At 38.2% G+C, this 16,032-nt stretch overlaps 1 protein-coding gene across 5 annotated transcripts in view; it reads right to left on the bottom strand.

The window, feature by feature from the left end:
- Positions 1-16,032, bottom strand: part of ARFGEF1 (ARF guanine nucleotide exchange factor 1) — a 72,277-nt gene that overhangs the window by 4,778 nt on the left and 51,467 nt on the right. For all 5 annotated transcript variants that reach the window (XM_077352217.1, XM_077352218.1, XM_077352219.1 and 2 more), the window contains 15 exons: positions 15,609-15,759; positions 13,392-13,482; positions 12,814-12,854; positions 12,553-12,722; positions 11,809-11,960; positions 11,510-11,682; positions 11,116-11,276; positions 8,412-8,542; positions 6,894-7,023; positions 6,486-6,621; positions 6,258-6,396; positions 4,807-4,873; positions 3,667-3,796; positions 1,388-1,527; positions 533-701 (listed from right to left, as the gene is read on the bottom strand). In XM_077352217.1, coding sequence (XP_077208332.1) covers positions 533-701; positions 1,388-1,527; positions 3,667-3,796; positions 4,807-4,873; positions 6,258-6,396; positions 6,486-6,621; positions 6,894-7,023; positions 8,412-8,542; positions 11,116-11,276; positions 11,510-11,682; positions 11,809-11,960; positions 12,553-12,722; positions 12,814-12,854; positions 13,392-13,482; positions 15,609-15,759 — 1,981 coding nt within the window. The remainder of the gene's footprint in view (positions 1-532; positions 702-1,387; positions 1,528-3,666; positions 3,797-4,806; positions 4,874-6,257; positions 6,397-6,485; positions 6,622-6,893; positions 7,024-8,411; positions 8,543-11,115; positions 11,277-11,509; positions 11,683-11,808; positions 11,961-12,552; positions 12,723-12,813; positions 12,855-13,391; positions 13,483-15,608; positions 15,760-16,032) is intronic.

Here is a 16,032-nt window from a genome sequence, read left to right as displayed (position 1 = left end):
AGGATTCCCCAACACAGTTTTGATGCTGACAGTCAGAAGTCAGGAAAAGCAATACTTGTTTGTCAAGGGCCTGTGGCCCAATTCACATCGAGACCATGATGCAGGAGGGAAAGCCTGAAGCTACAATGCAGGACTTTTCCCCCACACTGGTTTTCCAACCCAAAATGGTCCCAGAGGACATTTATCTGCCCTATTTTGGGGGGGGGGGGGGTACTGCATATATACTAATGGTCAGTGCAGTGTTCATTGTATTTGATGGAGTTTCTACGGCAACCACACAACTACATGTAATATTTTCCTCATGGTTTCTGTGTACCCACACTAGAGGTTCTCAGCTTGGGCCACTCCAACACGAGGGTACTGCTATCCCATGCCTTTTTGTTCAGTTCTCTTTTGTCTAGTAACTACAGCACAGGAATATCAAATTCCCTCGAGTTTTCCAACGTTGTGATTGTGCAGGCATATAATCCGACAGCAACCTTAATGAAATACTGTAAAGTAATACTTTCAAAGCCTAGTGTTCCAGACTTACCTGCTTTCCACAGAGCAGTTCTTTGCTCATTGTTTGAATTGAAAGCCTTAGCAAATTTGTGAGATTCCAGCAAGCAATCCAGTAGCTTGAACAACTGCTGCGATGTTAAAAAGCAATACATTCCTTGATCTTGCGTATCCACGTGAACATTAAAGTCTACTGCATCCCTCTTTAAAGACAGAAAAAGGATTTTATGTTCACTATAGGCAACCATTTTTAATTATCAGAATTTAAACCTTACAGTACTTGTCAATACGTAATCTTCTATAAAAATGGTAAAAACTTAAAACTGTATCTATTTATTTCAAAAAGATACTGCAGGTAGCTGTGTTGATCCACAAAAAGAAATCCAGACAAGAAAACCATCACAAAATAGTTGCAAGGTTTTCAGTTTCCTAGAACTCCTTTTCACACTGAATGCTAACCAAAATGAGCAAATGAGAGGAGGAGGAAGGACGAGGACACATATTTATAGGCATGCTCAGCAGCCCAAGTCTGCAGACAGCAATAGCCTTATGATAGAGCAAAGGAGGCATTATGCCAATTTAATTAAGTTGGGCAGAGCTGAGTACTAACAAGATCTCACAAATGGTCTATAAAATGGAACGTGTTGCAGCAGAAAAAGCAAAGCATAATATACTTGTGCTATCTTTGTTTCAACCTTAAACCAACTTTTACAATATAAAGAGATAGATTCAAATGGGTAGCCATGTTGGTCTAAAGCAACAGAATAAATGTAGAGTCTAAATATAAGGAGACGTTTTGTTTTCTTGTTTATAGATTTCTTCTGGCAGAAAATGGAATTCAAGAATGAAATCATTCCTTCACTGGCTAGCACCACCCAACTGTACTAACCTGTGCTGCAGCTAGATTCTCTGCATCTTCCTTCTTACTGGTTGCTGGGAAGAATACAATATTATCGATCGTTTGAATGAGTTCCAGTTGTACAACACACTTGATCAACAGAGCACCAAATAGTTTCTGGTCTGGAAATTCTTTAAAAAAAAGAAAGAAAAAAGAAAATGAACAGTAAAGAAATTACTTACCATTAGGCCCAATGGTAAAAAGTATCTAAAGATCTGATTGTTCCTTTAAATAAGTGTTAAATAAATAACACTGTTAAGACCCACAAGATACTTTCATATAAAGCAAGGCAACGGGTAAGACACATTTCTATGGGATGGATCCTACCATTTTTTCTGCTTGTGAAAAGAGGAGTAACCTCTTTTGACAACTTTTTATGCAGTGAACTGTGGGATCCAGGTGAAGAAAAGGAAGGAACAGTGAAGAGAGGAATCCTTTATAGTTTAAGGTGACTTACAATTCCAAATTAAAACTGTTCAAAATACAGTAAAACTCCATTAACCCCTCCCTCAAGAAAGTCCTAGCAAATAAAATAGCCTCCAGCATCTCTTGAAAACTTCTAAGGATCATGGCCCTATCACCCTCTCAGTGCCCATTCTACAAGGTGGGAGCCATTATTTTAAAAAGGAGCAGGGTCTATTAGATGCCAAGCAGGAAACCTTAAGCAAGGGGACAAGAGGGTGACAACTGGATCAGTGTTATTGGAGTAGGAGGAAATATGGGAAGAGACATTCAGATATGTGGGTCTTAGGCCCCTTGAACTGAACTCAGAAACTGGCAGTCAATGCAACTGCGTTAAAATGGGCAAAGTATGTTCCTCTCTACTTATCCCACACAATAACTGAGCTGCCACATTTTAAATTTGATCTAGTTTCCAGGTTGTCTCCCTCACACAGTGTGTTACAATAGTCCAACTGCTAGGTTATAAAGAATGGATTACGTTGGCTAGGTTGGCTGAGTCTAAAAATCAGGGAATTGGAAAACCAAATGCAGCTGATGGAAGGTACTCTATGCCACCACATCAACCTGCTTTTCAAACAACAATGGTGGGTCTATCAGCACCCCAAAACTCTTTAAGATTCTGTGCAAATGCCTACTCCACTCCATCCAAAGTAAAAAGATCTGGCCCCAATAAAAGCATGAGATTTCCCATTCAGCATTACCTTTGTCTTATCTAGACAGACTAACCTTCAGTTTACTCTGTCTTACTCATGATTTGGCCTCAGATGATTGGCTAAGAGCCAATACAGAAGCATTTTGAGGCTCACAGAATGAAATACAGAACTCTGTGTCATCAGCATATTGATAACCAATCATCCTATCCTAAACCTCTGGACAATGTAATTCAGCAGCCTCATATAAATACTGAAGAGGATGGGTGACAAAAAAGGAGACAATGAACAAGTCAGGAACACAACCTGTTAATTCTGCTCCTCCTATGGAAAATTAGTGTCAACTTGGACTTGAAAAGACTCTAACCACGGAAAAGCTACGCTCCCAAAGCCAACTCTGTATTTAAATTAATTAATGTGGATAGAATGGTAAGCTGTATAATAGGCCACTGGGAGATGACTGTCCATCAGTATAACCAAAACTGTCCTGGCTCTGAACTCAAGTCTGAAACCAAACTATAATGGGTCGAGGGTGGAATCCCCACAGTTGCTATACCATTCTGTGCCCTAGAAACTTCCCCAATAATGTCAGCAACATCATGATACAATACACTACAAGACAGCATGACCATAGGCTGCCAAATGGTAGTAATACAATTCTAAAGAATGGCAAAATGCAGAAAACACAACCAAGCTGACATCTATCTGATATGTTTACAGCACCATTTCACCTAATTCTTGAAGTCCAAAAAGTACAAGGCATGAGGTGTACATTTTTATGGTGCAGCTATTTTATGGGCAAGAGAGTGAAACATCTACTCATTCTCTAAGAATCAGTATCCTGATTTTAAATGACCATGGTCCAGATCCAAAAGGGTGTCCAAGAAGCTAGCTTGTGTACTCTCCTTATTTTCTGAGATCATTACTCGAAAACAGTCTCCAAAACTTCAGGGAATATTAAAAGACAGAAACACGGTGGAACATGTTAGAAAACACAACAGATGAGAAGGACGAAAGAAGAATATCGTGCTGCTTGACCAAGTCTTTATCTGCCCTGATCAGACTCATTGGATCAGTCCTTGTAGCTGATCAGTAGGCCATGATATGATAAATATCTCTCCTTAAGAAGCAACTTTTCTTCCTTAAGGAAACACTCACTTGCTGTAGGTTTGATTTTGCTGACCTCCTCACTTGCTGTTGGGCCTACAACAGGCTGAAACTGGCTTCTATCTGAAGATCTTGGTTGCACAGAGTCATGGATATCTACAGATTTCTGTGATAGTGTATCCTGAAAGACAAAAAAAAATATTACCTCAACAAGTGAGAATCAAACCCAGTTCTCCAGATTAGAAGCCACTACACCGAGGTGGCTCTGAACCATGTGAAGACCACTCCACCCAGTGAGACAGTCATGTTAAGCAATTTGGTGTGTGATACTGTCTCTTTTTCTCATACCACAGTAGACAAGGCCTTTTCTTCTTGAAAACGGAGTATGTTAATGCAGCATCACACTTGCATTTTTAAATCTTATTGTCCTTCTGTGCAGTGTTTTCCTTGTGCAATTAGGCAATACACTAAGAAGGAATATTGCGTTTATTTTTAGTTACATGATTCAGTATACCATGAGGATTTTTGCTGCCTTGATTTGTAAAGGAGAGTTGAATATGAATATGTTCACAGGGTATGTGTAAAGATGCACTAACAAGTCTGGAAGCCCTCTTCCCTTGATAATGCTTCCAGGAACAGTGGGGGGAAAATGAGGGGGTGTGTGTTCCCCTGCCAAGGTGACATCTCGGTATTGCCCAGAAGTAACATTACTGTGTATGAGCACTGTTCTAGCATTCACCTAAAATTCTATGGTTAAAGTTTTCGGCAAATGCTAGAACGTCACCTTTACATGATGATTTATATACACTTCTTGATTGTGCTGAAAGTGTCAACATCATGTAGCTAGAGCGGTGTTGTCTCCATTGGCAAATCTCCTGCTGGTTGTTAGCCTGAAGTTGGCAACCCGACACAGTATACATAATGGCTTCCCCTAAAAATTCATTAATACCCAGTTATTCAAGCAAAATTACGGAAAAGCTTTCAAAATTAAAAGGACATTTTGTACTTTTGCAAAAACTATACAAAATTTAAAAATCAGATGAGCTGAGAATTTGTTTGTAATCTTGAAAAGTTTAAATGCCTTGTAACAAGCAGTGTTTGTGAGAAAACAGATCAGCACCCATTCTATCCATACTTATTCAGAAACAAGACCCACTGAGCTGCACAGGTTGCACCGATCAGTAAACATACCAACTGTTTCTCTCTGCCGGGAGACGGGGGAGCTGTGTCACCCCCTGTTGGTCTCCATGTTAAAAGCCTTGAAAGAAAGAAACAGAACATACTTAGCACAGAAATAATAGGCAAACGTTTCAAGATACAGTATCCTAGTTTGAGTAACATTAATAACAGAAAATGGCACTCAAAGATGCGACATACATAAAAAGACCAATAAAGAACTTCAATGATGATGAATACAATTAATACATTATTATTTATAGATATGGAAGTCCATTTTTGTCTTCCTGATTTCCAGCTAAAGCTCCATCAATTCTTTGATTTCTTTCAAAGAACAGACAGTAACAAACACAAGTTTTAATACTAAGGAAGAAAAAAATGTGTATGATTACAGGATATACTCTTAAGTCTGATGTGCTATCCAATTAGCATGAAAGTTACAAGAAATAGCTTTATCATAATTTATTTATTAAAATCAAACCATTCTCAGTTATTTATAAAATAATGTTTGTGGTAGGTAGGCCTGTTAGTTGAACAGAATTTGAGCCCAGTAGAACCTTAAAGTGTTGACAGAGTTTGAATACACAGTGAAAGCGAAGTACCAGACTGCTTAAAGAATAAAATAGTTTTTATTCAAAACAGAAACAACTATGTATAGGAAGAAAAAAAATCTATCTAAGCTAGCTGTTGTCTGCAGTCATTCTTCTGATCAACAGCTGTTTTAGAGTCAAGCAGGGATGAAGTGTGCTCAAAAAGCAGAGTCTCTTATTGAGCCAATCAAAACACTGGAGGAGATAATTTGAAAATCATCTCGAAGTTCCTATCCTATTAATTCTAAACATACATTTCCGCCAATGCCCCCTACAGGACACACTTCATATTCTGCCCAATTAGCTACATAGCAGATATTGCATAGTCCAACATTAAGACCATCAATGCTTTCCAGGGCATAACTTTTAATACGTTATACCTCACAACCTCTCTAATGGCCCAAAAGAAGGCACGTATACTAGAAATAAATACTGGAGCTGGAAAGAAGGGAGAATGTTATACAAAAGCAAAGAATAACCAGAATTTCAAAACAAAATGAGCCTTATTGAAATCAGAAAAGTTCTTTTTTTCCCTTTAAAGGAAACAAAGGAATACATTATAGCTTGTTCAAAACAAGACAAAACCAAATTCTGGTGCAATAAAAACAATGTTGACTTTTATTACATTTATTTATCCAATAAATGTATACCAGAGAAGCAAGAACAAAATCATTAATTATGAATTTTAAGCACAATGGATTGGATAAAGGAGATCTGATTTGCTAATGGGGATGATTTCACCTGCTCTCCAATTTTTGGTCTCAACAGAACCCAACTTATGGGCGTATACAGAAGCCATGATTGCAGACATGCAGATTAGCAGTATATATACATGCAAACATCTCTCCAATTTGTAAGGTTAAAAAGAAATCTTACGCATGGGGGATTGTAGTTTTAAAGATATCCAGCATACAGTTGCAAGTTTTATCCCAGATCTCAGGGGTAAACTTTTCCCCATTCAGAATGACAACATTCTCTAAACAATTTGTGCCAGACCGTGCCAGTTGTTCATTGTCTGTAACACAAAACAAGACATTGGTTTGTTTGTACAGCACAGAATAAACCATTAGCATTTTTCTATAGAAGCTTGCTTCACATTCTTACCTTGCTGAACACACCAGTACAGCTGTGCAAATATATCATCCAAAAGGACATCACTAAGTACTTCCAAATATTGTGTAAAAACATCACATATTGCATAAAGTGCATGGTTGCAAGTAGTTGTCATCCACTCAGCTTTCTATGAAAAAGGAAAGAGAAATTTCTCAAAAATTAGGAATTTATTGAAAGGAAATTGAAATAAACAATCATATTTACTTTCAAACTTTCTTCCTTTTTGCTGAAACTGTGTCTGTTTCAACGGCCTTTCCTGTGTAATCTGACAAAATAGGCACTTCAGAACCATAATTATCATACAGAATGCAGATGTAGCCCTCTAAAAAGGCCCTCCTTTGCTCTCAATTATTCCACTAGTAACAAATCAATTCATATCAAAAGTTGTGCTATACTTACTTCCGTCTGCTGTTCAGGCAATTTCATGTTATCAAATATCCGGAAGACAATCCGAAACAAATCCTGCCACCAATGTTTTTCAAAAGTATGACCATATGTTTTCATTATTTCAAACATTACTGTTAAGCCTCTAGAAGAAAAGGTAAAAGGAAAAAATTAAAATGTTAATTTTTTTCTTTGACAGACTAAACTCTCAAAGCAACTTTGGAAACCTATTTTTTAAAGTGAAAGACCATTTTGAAAACAAGAAAAAATACCATGTCAGACTTAATAGGATTAAATGTTTTAATTAAAATGTTTCAATAAAAGGGAGGGCAAATATTCTACCTGTATTATCTTTGTAAAGTGCCTTGCAATTCATTGGCTGGGACCTTATGTGGTACCAGTTAGGGACGGACATGAACTGAACCACAAAAGCTTTGCCCTGTTTGTGGTTTGTGACAGGCCTGCTGTCACGAATTTCAACAAACTTTTAAAGCAGTTCATGATGGTTGCTGGACAGAGCAGCAAGGAGGTTTTTTAAGGGACCGAGTCCCTTTAAGCCTTTAAGCTCTTGCTTTCTGTTAACCGCAAAAACAACTGAGTGCCAGGGTGGCTTCCTCACTGCTCAAGTGTTTTGGGTTGTCGCATGGAGCAGACAGCCTGTAAAACAGTTCAGTGGTGGGGTAGCACTTCTCCACTTTCTGCAAACCCCGTTGAAAGCTGCTGCGGTGCTTTTCAAGAGGAATTGCAGAGCCATGACCCACGAACCACAAACTGATACAAGCTGCACTTTTCTGGTTTGTGTCCATCCTTGGCACCAATATAAGTCTGGTGGAGATTGATCTTTCTTGATCTCTTAACTGCTCCCCCACTCTCTGATATTTGGGAGTGAGAAGAAAGTGATCCCACAATGTGGTGGAACCCATGTACCAAAATGGATGTAGTGAGGACAAGCAACTTAAATTGTTCCTCCTGTCACTTGCATCAATGGAGCCTCTAACCACTAGAGAGGAGGCACAGGAGCTAAACTGTAATGACTAAACAATAGTTTACAACATGATTCTGGTTCGCCAGATATTAGTAATATACTAAAACATAAGTTGAAAACCAAAAATGAATCAGTAATTTTGATTTTTCCTATTGAAAGTAATAAAAGATTCCGTATTTAGCTAAAATAGAAAATGTGAGCACCACTATTTTGTGCTGAATACCTATCTGGAAATGCAGGCTACAACATTAGAAACTCTGTTCTAAACACCAGCTCACTTGTTCCTTCAAGCTGAGAAGTATCTGAAGAATGGCATGGATGAGTGGAACTTTACATGCACTCCAACAAAATATTTTAAACAAACATTTTAATCACTATTGCTAACACGATCACCACACTTTCAGAACAGTGCAAAAATCACAATTAAAATGTGCATGAGCAGGAGTTATCCCACTCCATGCATGTTTAGGAAAAGCATGCAATTTATGAAAAACCTATAAACTAAAGAAAATGCTTTACAAATTTGAATTACAAATATGGATTGTTACCTGGTTCTTACATCTAATTTGCATCTATTGATGATACAGGACAACTCAAAGAGAATTGGAAACCAGCCTCTCACCCACACTCTGTCTTCAGGGGCTACATTCATGTCATCACTTGTGTATTCCTTAAAAGCCTTCAGAAGCAAGTAGAAGATTAAATACAATGGAAATTAAAATTTCTGTTCCAAAAAAATTAATTTTAACTACATAAAACTACATTGCATTAGATTAACATATTTTTCTGTGAAATATTATTAGATAAACCTTGGGCATCTACTACTGTGTGTAAAAATCTCTTTTGATAAATAGGTGAGAAAGCCTTGATTGTTCCAATATCCTTGAGGGCAGGAAGGAAAGGAAATCTGAGAATTAGTTCCCCTACTACACCAATAAATTGACTGGCAATTCCACAGTAGATAGTATTCAGTGGTGTAGATTTACATGTAGATGCACAGTGCAGAAGCATCATACACATGCTGTGAGTACAAGTACTCCCCTACTGTGCAGCACAGAGAGAATGAAGCATCTTTCAAGCATCAATAACCCATGCTGATCTCCCAGAGAGAACATCCAGGAAAAAGGTTGACTGATTTCTATTCTTACTGCTGCCTTTATTACACAGTAAGCAAAAATATATTAATACTGCATTTATGAGCCCACTAAAACTACTTTAACGCAGCAATTTGGGACAAATGGCATAGTGATTTTTAAAAATTCTTGCTTTTAACCTCAACATCAAATAAACTGTTTGGTTTACAAGCACCCTTTAGAAAGAAGAAATGCACTATGGCATGTGGCAGACCCCAAGTAATCTAAGTTCCCAGAAAAAAAGTAGCCATAACCTCTGACAATGGCTGTTATTAGTTCATGGATAAAGAAAAACTGGGCTGCATCCAACCATGTGCAGTGGAATCAACTGCCTAAGGAGGTGGTGAGCTCCCCCTCACTGGCAATCTTCAAGCAGTGGGTGGACAGATACTCATCCTGGATGCTTTAGGCTGATCCTGCATTGAGCAGGAGGTTGCACTAGATGGATGTACGGCCCCTTCCAACTCTATGATTCTATGAATATGCCCACAGAACAAAAAGGAAACATGCCAGGTGATAGATTTATTATACAATGTCCCTACATGTTTCACTGTGCAAGCTTCATCAGGGGAAATCTACAAAAACATAATTTTATATTTAATACAGATAACAGAAGGTTCTCTTAATAGTATTCAAAAGATAGGATCAAATTAATTTCAAAAATATAGTTAAATCCTTATATAGTGGAGAATGGTACAGCAGTTTTATACATACATTGCTTAGCTGAGCAAGGTCAGAAGTCCCAGATTTGAGTTTAACCCATGAGGGGCCAAAGTCTGCAGCCTGCAAATCTACTTCATTTCCCTTTTTAACAGGACTGTTTCATTATGATGGTAAGATTTATATAACCCTTCAAAATCAGTGGGTCCATGTTCTTTCCCGGTAAATTGCTGTACCAAAGGTGCACCAACTATAAACTATGTTGCTCCAATGTTCTGCTAAGCAAAGCAATTTTCTAGGGGTCTTCCCTACACATCTCATTGTAAAAACACCTGACAGCATATATAAACATATCTGAATTGCATGCTGTGAAGTTATTATTTATTTGGATGTATCCCTGCCACTCCCGAAGCCAGTCCAGCTCCTGGAGGTTTATGATAAGAGAATAAAACAGTAAAATACAATATGATAAAACAATACAATACAACCCCATAGACAAAACGACAATGATCCTTGATGGCGGGAAAGCAAACCTAAAAAAACAAACCTAAAAACCTGCCCCGATCGGTCCCCAATAGCCACCAACATTCTCAGGAGAAGAATCTGTGCACAGTTAACCAAAGGCGGTGCTTCTACAGGCATACTCTTTTTTTAGAACATACTTTTTTCTCAAAGGGACTGATAAAAAAATTTCATATTTTGAGTTAGGTTACAAATAAGGTAAAGGTAAAGGTATCCCCTGTGCAAGCACCAGGTCATGTCTGACCCTTGGGGTGACGCCCTCTAGCGTTTTCATGGCAGACTCAATACGGGGTGGTTTGCCAGTGCCTTCCCCAGTCATTACCGTTTACCCCCCAGCAAGCTGGGTACTCATTTTACCAACCTTGGAAGGATGGAAGGCTGAGTCGACCTTGAGCTGGCTGCTGGGATCGAACTCCCAGCCCCATGGGCAGAGCTTTCAGACTGCATGTCTGCTGCCTTACCACTCTGCGCCACAAGAGGCTCTAGGTTACAAATAGGAGCATGCAAAAAAAAAAAAATCCAGCCCAAACCTTGGGGCAGGTTTGGCTTCTCCGATAGTCTGATTTAAACTGCACTGAAGGAGAAGATGGCGCCCAAATCACTGTGCAGTGGGGAGGTCTCTCCCTGTAGCATGCAGAATTGCATGCAAGCGCTGATCCTGGGCTGGCTCCTCTTGCAGCTTGTTTTAAATCAAATTGCAAGAGGAAAAGCCCCAGCAACAGTGGTGTGGAGCTCTCAGCTCCTGCTATCCTGGCCAATCCTGATGAGGCCCATACGGTGAAATGCAAAGGGACTTTGTATAATAAAATCAGTCATTTTTTCCCTTTTTGTTCTACTATTGGTTCCAGCATGTGCCAACGTTTGTTGAATCTAATTTCCACCAGAATGTTAACGGTTTCAACAATGCAACGGTTCAAAATTTTTCTATCAATGATACCTGAGGTCTTTCCGATACATATTTTGCACAATGGCGAATGAGGCGGATTGCCTCCATGCTTGTGTCCGGAAAAGCTGCATTGCACGCAAACTCAGATAAGCATTTTACAGCATCCTGAAAAGAATCTATGGTTGCTGGGAAGTGTTTCTCAAATACGATTGCTGTAAAAAGAAAAAAAAAGATTGTCTTCTAAAATTGCGGTAGGCAAATACTTAGCTGTTTTAAATTAATGTTGTTATAGTGAAACCACTATAAGGTAAAGCATACATTTATTTTAATGCAGATAAAATCGCTGTACAAATAATTTCTGAAGCCAATAATTAATACAGTACAAGTAATAAAGATGTATTATGTCTCTCGATGGCATTATGCAAAATTACATATCAGTACTCACTGACAATGTGTCCTGTAGTTTGAAAGGCAAGTTCCACTATACTTTCATCCTGGTCTGATGCAGCCAAATGAAACACGGAGAAGATATTCTTCCAACCAGAGCGTATATTTGCTGCCTGGGAGTTTACCATCTGTGCTATGCAACGCACAACCATATCACGAATTGTTGGAGACCTACAACATTCATAATACAAAGCCATCAAAATGCAATTTCTAAAATCCGTACTTTTTGAAATAATTCGTTTTATGCAATTTAATATGAGTTGTTGTAAGCACGTCAATTTATTAGATTTTTTTTACCTGTTTCTCTTCATAATGTGTTCAAACGGCCTTAGGAAGTCCTTCTGGAAGCGAAAATTTGCCAGTTCTCCCTTTTCTAAGAACTTCATTGATAACTGCCTTAAGGAGTCTACTGCGAAAATAGCTACATCTTCATTGGGATTGCAGCCAACCTAGCAATTCCAAATTTAAAATTAAACCAAGTGTAAGTAGTAAAACTGTTTACTGTTTTAAAAAACAGTATGGTTAGAAAAGTTGGAAATTATGGTTAGAAAAGTTGGAAATACACTGAAATAGTCAGACTTTTCTAAAAATAGTTAGCAATCCCTATCTCCAAATACGTATTTTACAATGCAATCTTAAACAGTTACATCTTTCTAAGTTCACTGAGGTCAAGGACACAATTAGCAATTATACTGTTAGTGAACTGGTTCAAAATGTTTTTGCTATCTGAAAGAGAATACGAAATTAATTCTAAGTTAACTACATCCGTTAAAACAGTAAAATTAAATGCAAAAAAAAATGAGAAAACAATTATCCAGCTGAGGAGAACACCACTTACACATGACCTGCCAGTGGAGTTTGTTCTGCCAGTCCAAATATTGCACCCCCACTACAACTTGGAGAGATTTTGTCCGATAGCACCATTTTATTTTCCATTATAGTTACTACCCGTGAATGGAGCAACAGGCATTTGTATCACATCCGAAGGTTAACATAAACATACTTAAAAGCATAACTTGTTATAACAATATTTAAACGTACCTTATTGAAATGATCGCCAATAACTTCCCAGATTCTAGACCACTGTAGCCTTATGCGCCCCATGTTATAATAAGAAATCTCTACTATCTTCTGCAAGCTAAACATCCGAGGATGAGTCGCGGACAGCAGTTCATCCATTGACACAGCACAAAGCCACCGAACAAAATCCACTGTTTATAAAGCCACAGAAAATTCACTGAGTATTCTTTTCCATATTATTAGTCCACTTCTGAAATGAACTGACTGGTAAAGAAAACTTACCAATAGCATTTCCATCTAGCCTTGTAGATCCTGTAAATATTCTGCAAGGCACAAAAGTTGAGAAAATGGCATAAACATATGATGTGTAAAATCACCATCATAGAAGGATGAGAAAGCGGGGAAAAGAAATGAAAGAATTTTCATTTCATCAGTGAAACAGAAGTTACATGTCTAATGAACAGCTCAACAAACATTTCTCAATTGGATGGTATAATAAAATTTGTAAATAAATTATCTGCTAACACTCTGCTCTAGCATTTTATCCCCTCCCCTACCGCTGAGGTAGGTAGTAGGTATCTATCCCTGAGGGTCAGTGTCATAGGAAACAGTTTTTAATTGACCCATTTGTTAAAAAGAAATCATATGCTAATTCCAGCTATATTGTATTTGATTATTATGTTTCATTTATTGTGTTTTCTTATGATGTAAACTGCCCTGAGTCCTTGGGAAGGGCAATATAAAAATTTAATAAATTAATAAATATACTCAATGTTCTTTCCAATGGCACGGAGGCACCATTAAATGTTATATGCGCATCAAAATAATATATTAGTAGAAATACAAATTCAGCAATTTACCTGTCTACGGCAACAACAACACTCTGAGAACTGGTTTCTCCAATGGATTCTTGAATACTTGCTATTTGTTTCCAGTCAACATTTCCTCCAACTATCAGATGTATCATTTTTTTAAGTGAAAAAAGATAGGGTTGTGTGAAGAAAGGGGAAATATTACTTTGTGAATATTCAAACTAAATTCGTCACCATTAACAAAACAAAGTAACAAACTTGTGAAAAACATTTTAATCTAAGAACTGTAAGCATGTCTCCTAATACAGGGGTAGTCAAACTGCGGCCCTCCAGATGTCCATGGACTACAATTCTCATGAGCCCCTGCCAGCAAATGCTGAATTATAGTCCATGGACATCTGGAGGGCCGCAGTTTGACTACCCCTGTATTAGGAGATCTGTTGATGGTTTTACCCACAATGGATTTCAGCCTGGTTTTTTTTGGCAAGTGGGGGAACCACATTTTTTCTATTTTTGCTGTCTATTCTGGAAAATGCTGCCCGATAACATTACAAGTAAGCATCCAACCAAACATGCAGCCTACTCCCAGCCAGTATACATATATTAATCATATTTTAAAACACAATTGTGACATTTTTGGGGTCTGAATTAACATCATCACAAAAATGGGAATGTGATAAATCATAGTCAAAAGTGTGGGTGGACAGAATAAAAAGAGGTCCATGATAATTTCCTCCTCATTCTTTGAATGATGGTGGTTTACGTAGAAGACCAGAGACTACTGCTACTCCAATAAGGTCAGGATGAGTTGGGTGAGATAGCAGCAGCTTAGTCAAGGCCTTGCATGAGCTGGCAGGGAACCTGGGGCCAAATTCTACCTGCCCAAGTTTTAGGGGCTCCTTGGACTTTGCTAGATATCACAGAAATCTACTGTGTGATGGCTATCCTGCATGCTATTCTGGTTCAGCCACAATAAGGAGACAGCAGTAAGTACTTGATGGCTCTTGCTTGAGCTGGGGAGTTGAGATAAACGGTAAAGAAACTGATGGCAGGTTAAGAACTTCTTGCCAGCCTGAAATATAAGTACCCGCCAAGCACTGTCACAAGAAATGCTTGCTTGGTGGTTATAATGTGTTTGGTAACTGAAAGTAACTGCGGTAGATGGTGCCAGCTCTCCTTGTCTTCCTCCCAACCCACTGAGCTATCAGTATGCATTGATTTAATGTTCTCCATATTATTCTAATGTTCTATTATGTTGCTTGCAGTTATCACTGTATTATTGCTATAAATTATCTGTATTGTTTTTGTTTCATGTAAACCACCCTGAACCTTCGGGCAGGACGGTATATAAATATAATAAATAAATAAATATATAAACATACCCCCCTAGGCAGCAAAAATTCCCAACTCCCTCCAGTAGAACAGACCCTGTGATAAAATAGGGGGCAACTCCGGGGGTGCCTGATGACCTGGCTAGCCACCGAGGGGCCCAGATCTAACCTGCACTGGCCTCAACCAAAGAAGAGCTCCATCTTGCAGGCCCCGTGGAACTGAGAAAGCTCCATCAGGCCCTTCAGCTCTCCTGGGAGCTGATTTCACCAGGAATTTTCTATCATAAAAACTGTGTATATTATAATGAACTGAAGCCTTTAGCATTTTGCACAAATTGTCATATCAGCCCTTAGAATGACTCTATGAACCTCTCTCTACCATCACTTAATACATTTGTAATAGCTGCCAAATAGTCTTGGGTGCCAACTACAAAAATGTGCCAGAACCATGATGGGGAGGAGAGTGTAGGAGTCAATTCTACTCCTGCTTCCTAAGAGATTTTAGCAAAACTAACGGTAGAGAATGTGGCTGCTGCCTTCTCCTCTATACAGAACTCCCCAGACAGTGAGGAAGCAGCACTCTTACAAAACAATACAAAGGTAAAAAATCATTTACAGTTTTGAAAACACATGTTTATTTACTTGCCAGAATTACTGACTGATTCAGAATATAAGGAGTTCAGAGATTTTTAAAAAATTATTTGCATAATTTCCTCTCTGTTTTACAGGAAGGTCACTGGGAACTAAAAACCAAAACAGGCACAGAAGTGTTTAAACCATCCATCTGCAGTTGCATCCTCCAGAATAAAAACTGGGTTGTAGGCCATTTAAAGCATGATCTATCAAGGCACAGCCAATAGGTTTTTTTCTGGTTTAAAAAAGTTAAAAGTTCTGCCTTAAATACTATAAGGTACTTTGAACTTAGAATACTTACCTAGCCCCAAACTTGCAAATTCATCAGTTGCCTGATCCTTTGTTCCTGTGAAGGAACCTTCACGGCCCCTCATGGTCCCAGAGATATAACGCGGTTTTACTCCAGTACCTATCAGCTGTGCCAATTCAAGCTGACTGATGCATTTCAAAATCTTCAATAAGAGCAAAATACTAATAAATAAATGAACACACAAGCGCCCACAAGGCTTTTAAAAATTATTCTATATTCATACCTGGCAGTTCTCACACCCAAACACATCACCCAAATTTACTGAGTCTGTTATAGATACAAGTGCTATTAATATTATATTCTTACCAGTTTATTATAATAAAATATCTTTCTTTGCATAATACAAACATATTCACAGGAACCTATGCCAAGACACAAAACCGGATTTTTATGCAGATTTAATTTATTTTTCCTA

Source organism: Paroedura picta, chromosome 9 (genome assembly GCF_049243985.1).
Source record: "Paroedura picta isolate Pp20150507F chromosome 9, Ppicta_v3.0, whole genome shotgun sequence".
NCBI classification, from domain to species: domain Eukaryota; kingdom Metazoa; phylum Chordata; class Lepidosauria; order Squamata; family Gekkonidae; genus Paroedura; species Paroedura picta.
This window is presented reverse-complemented; position numbering and strand designations above follow the sequence as displayed.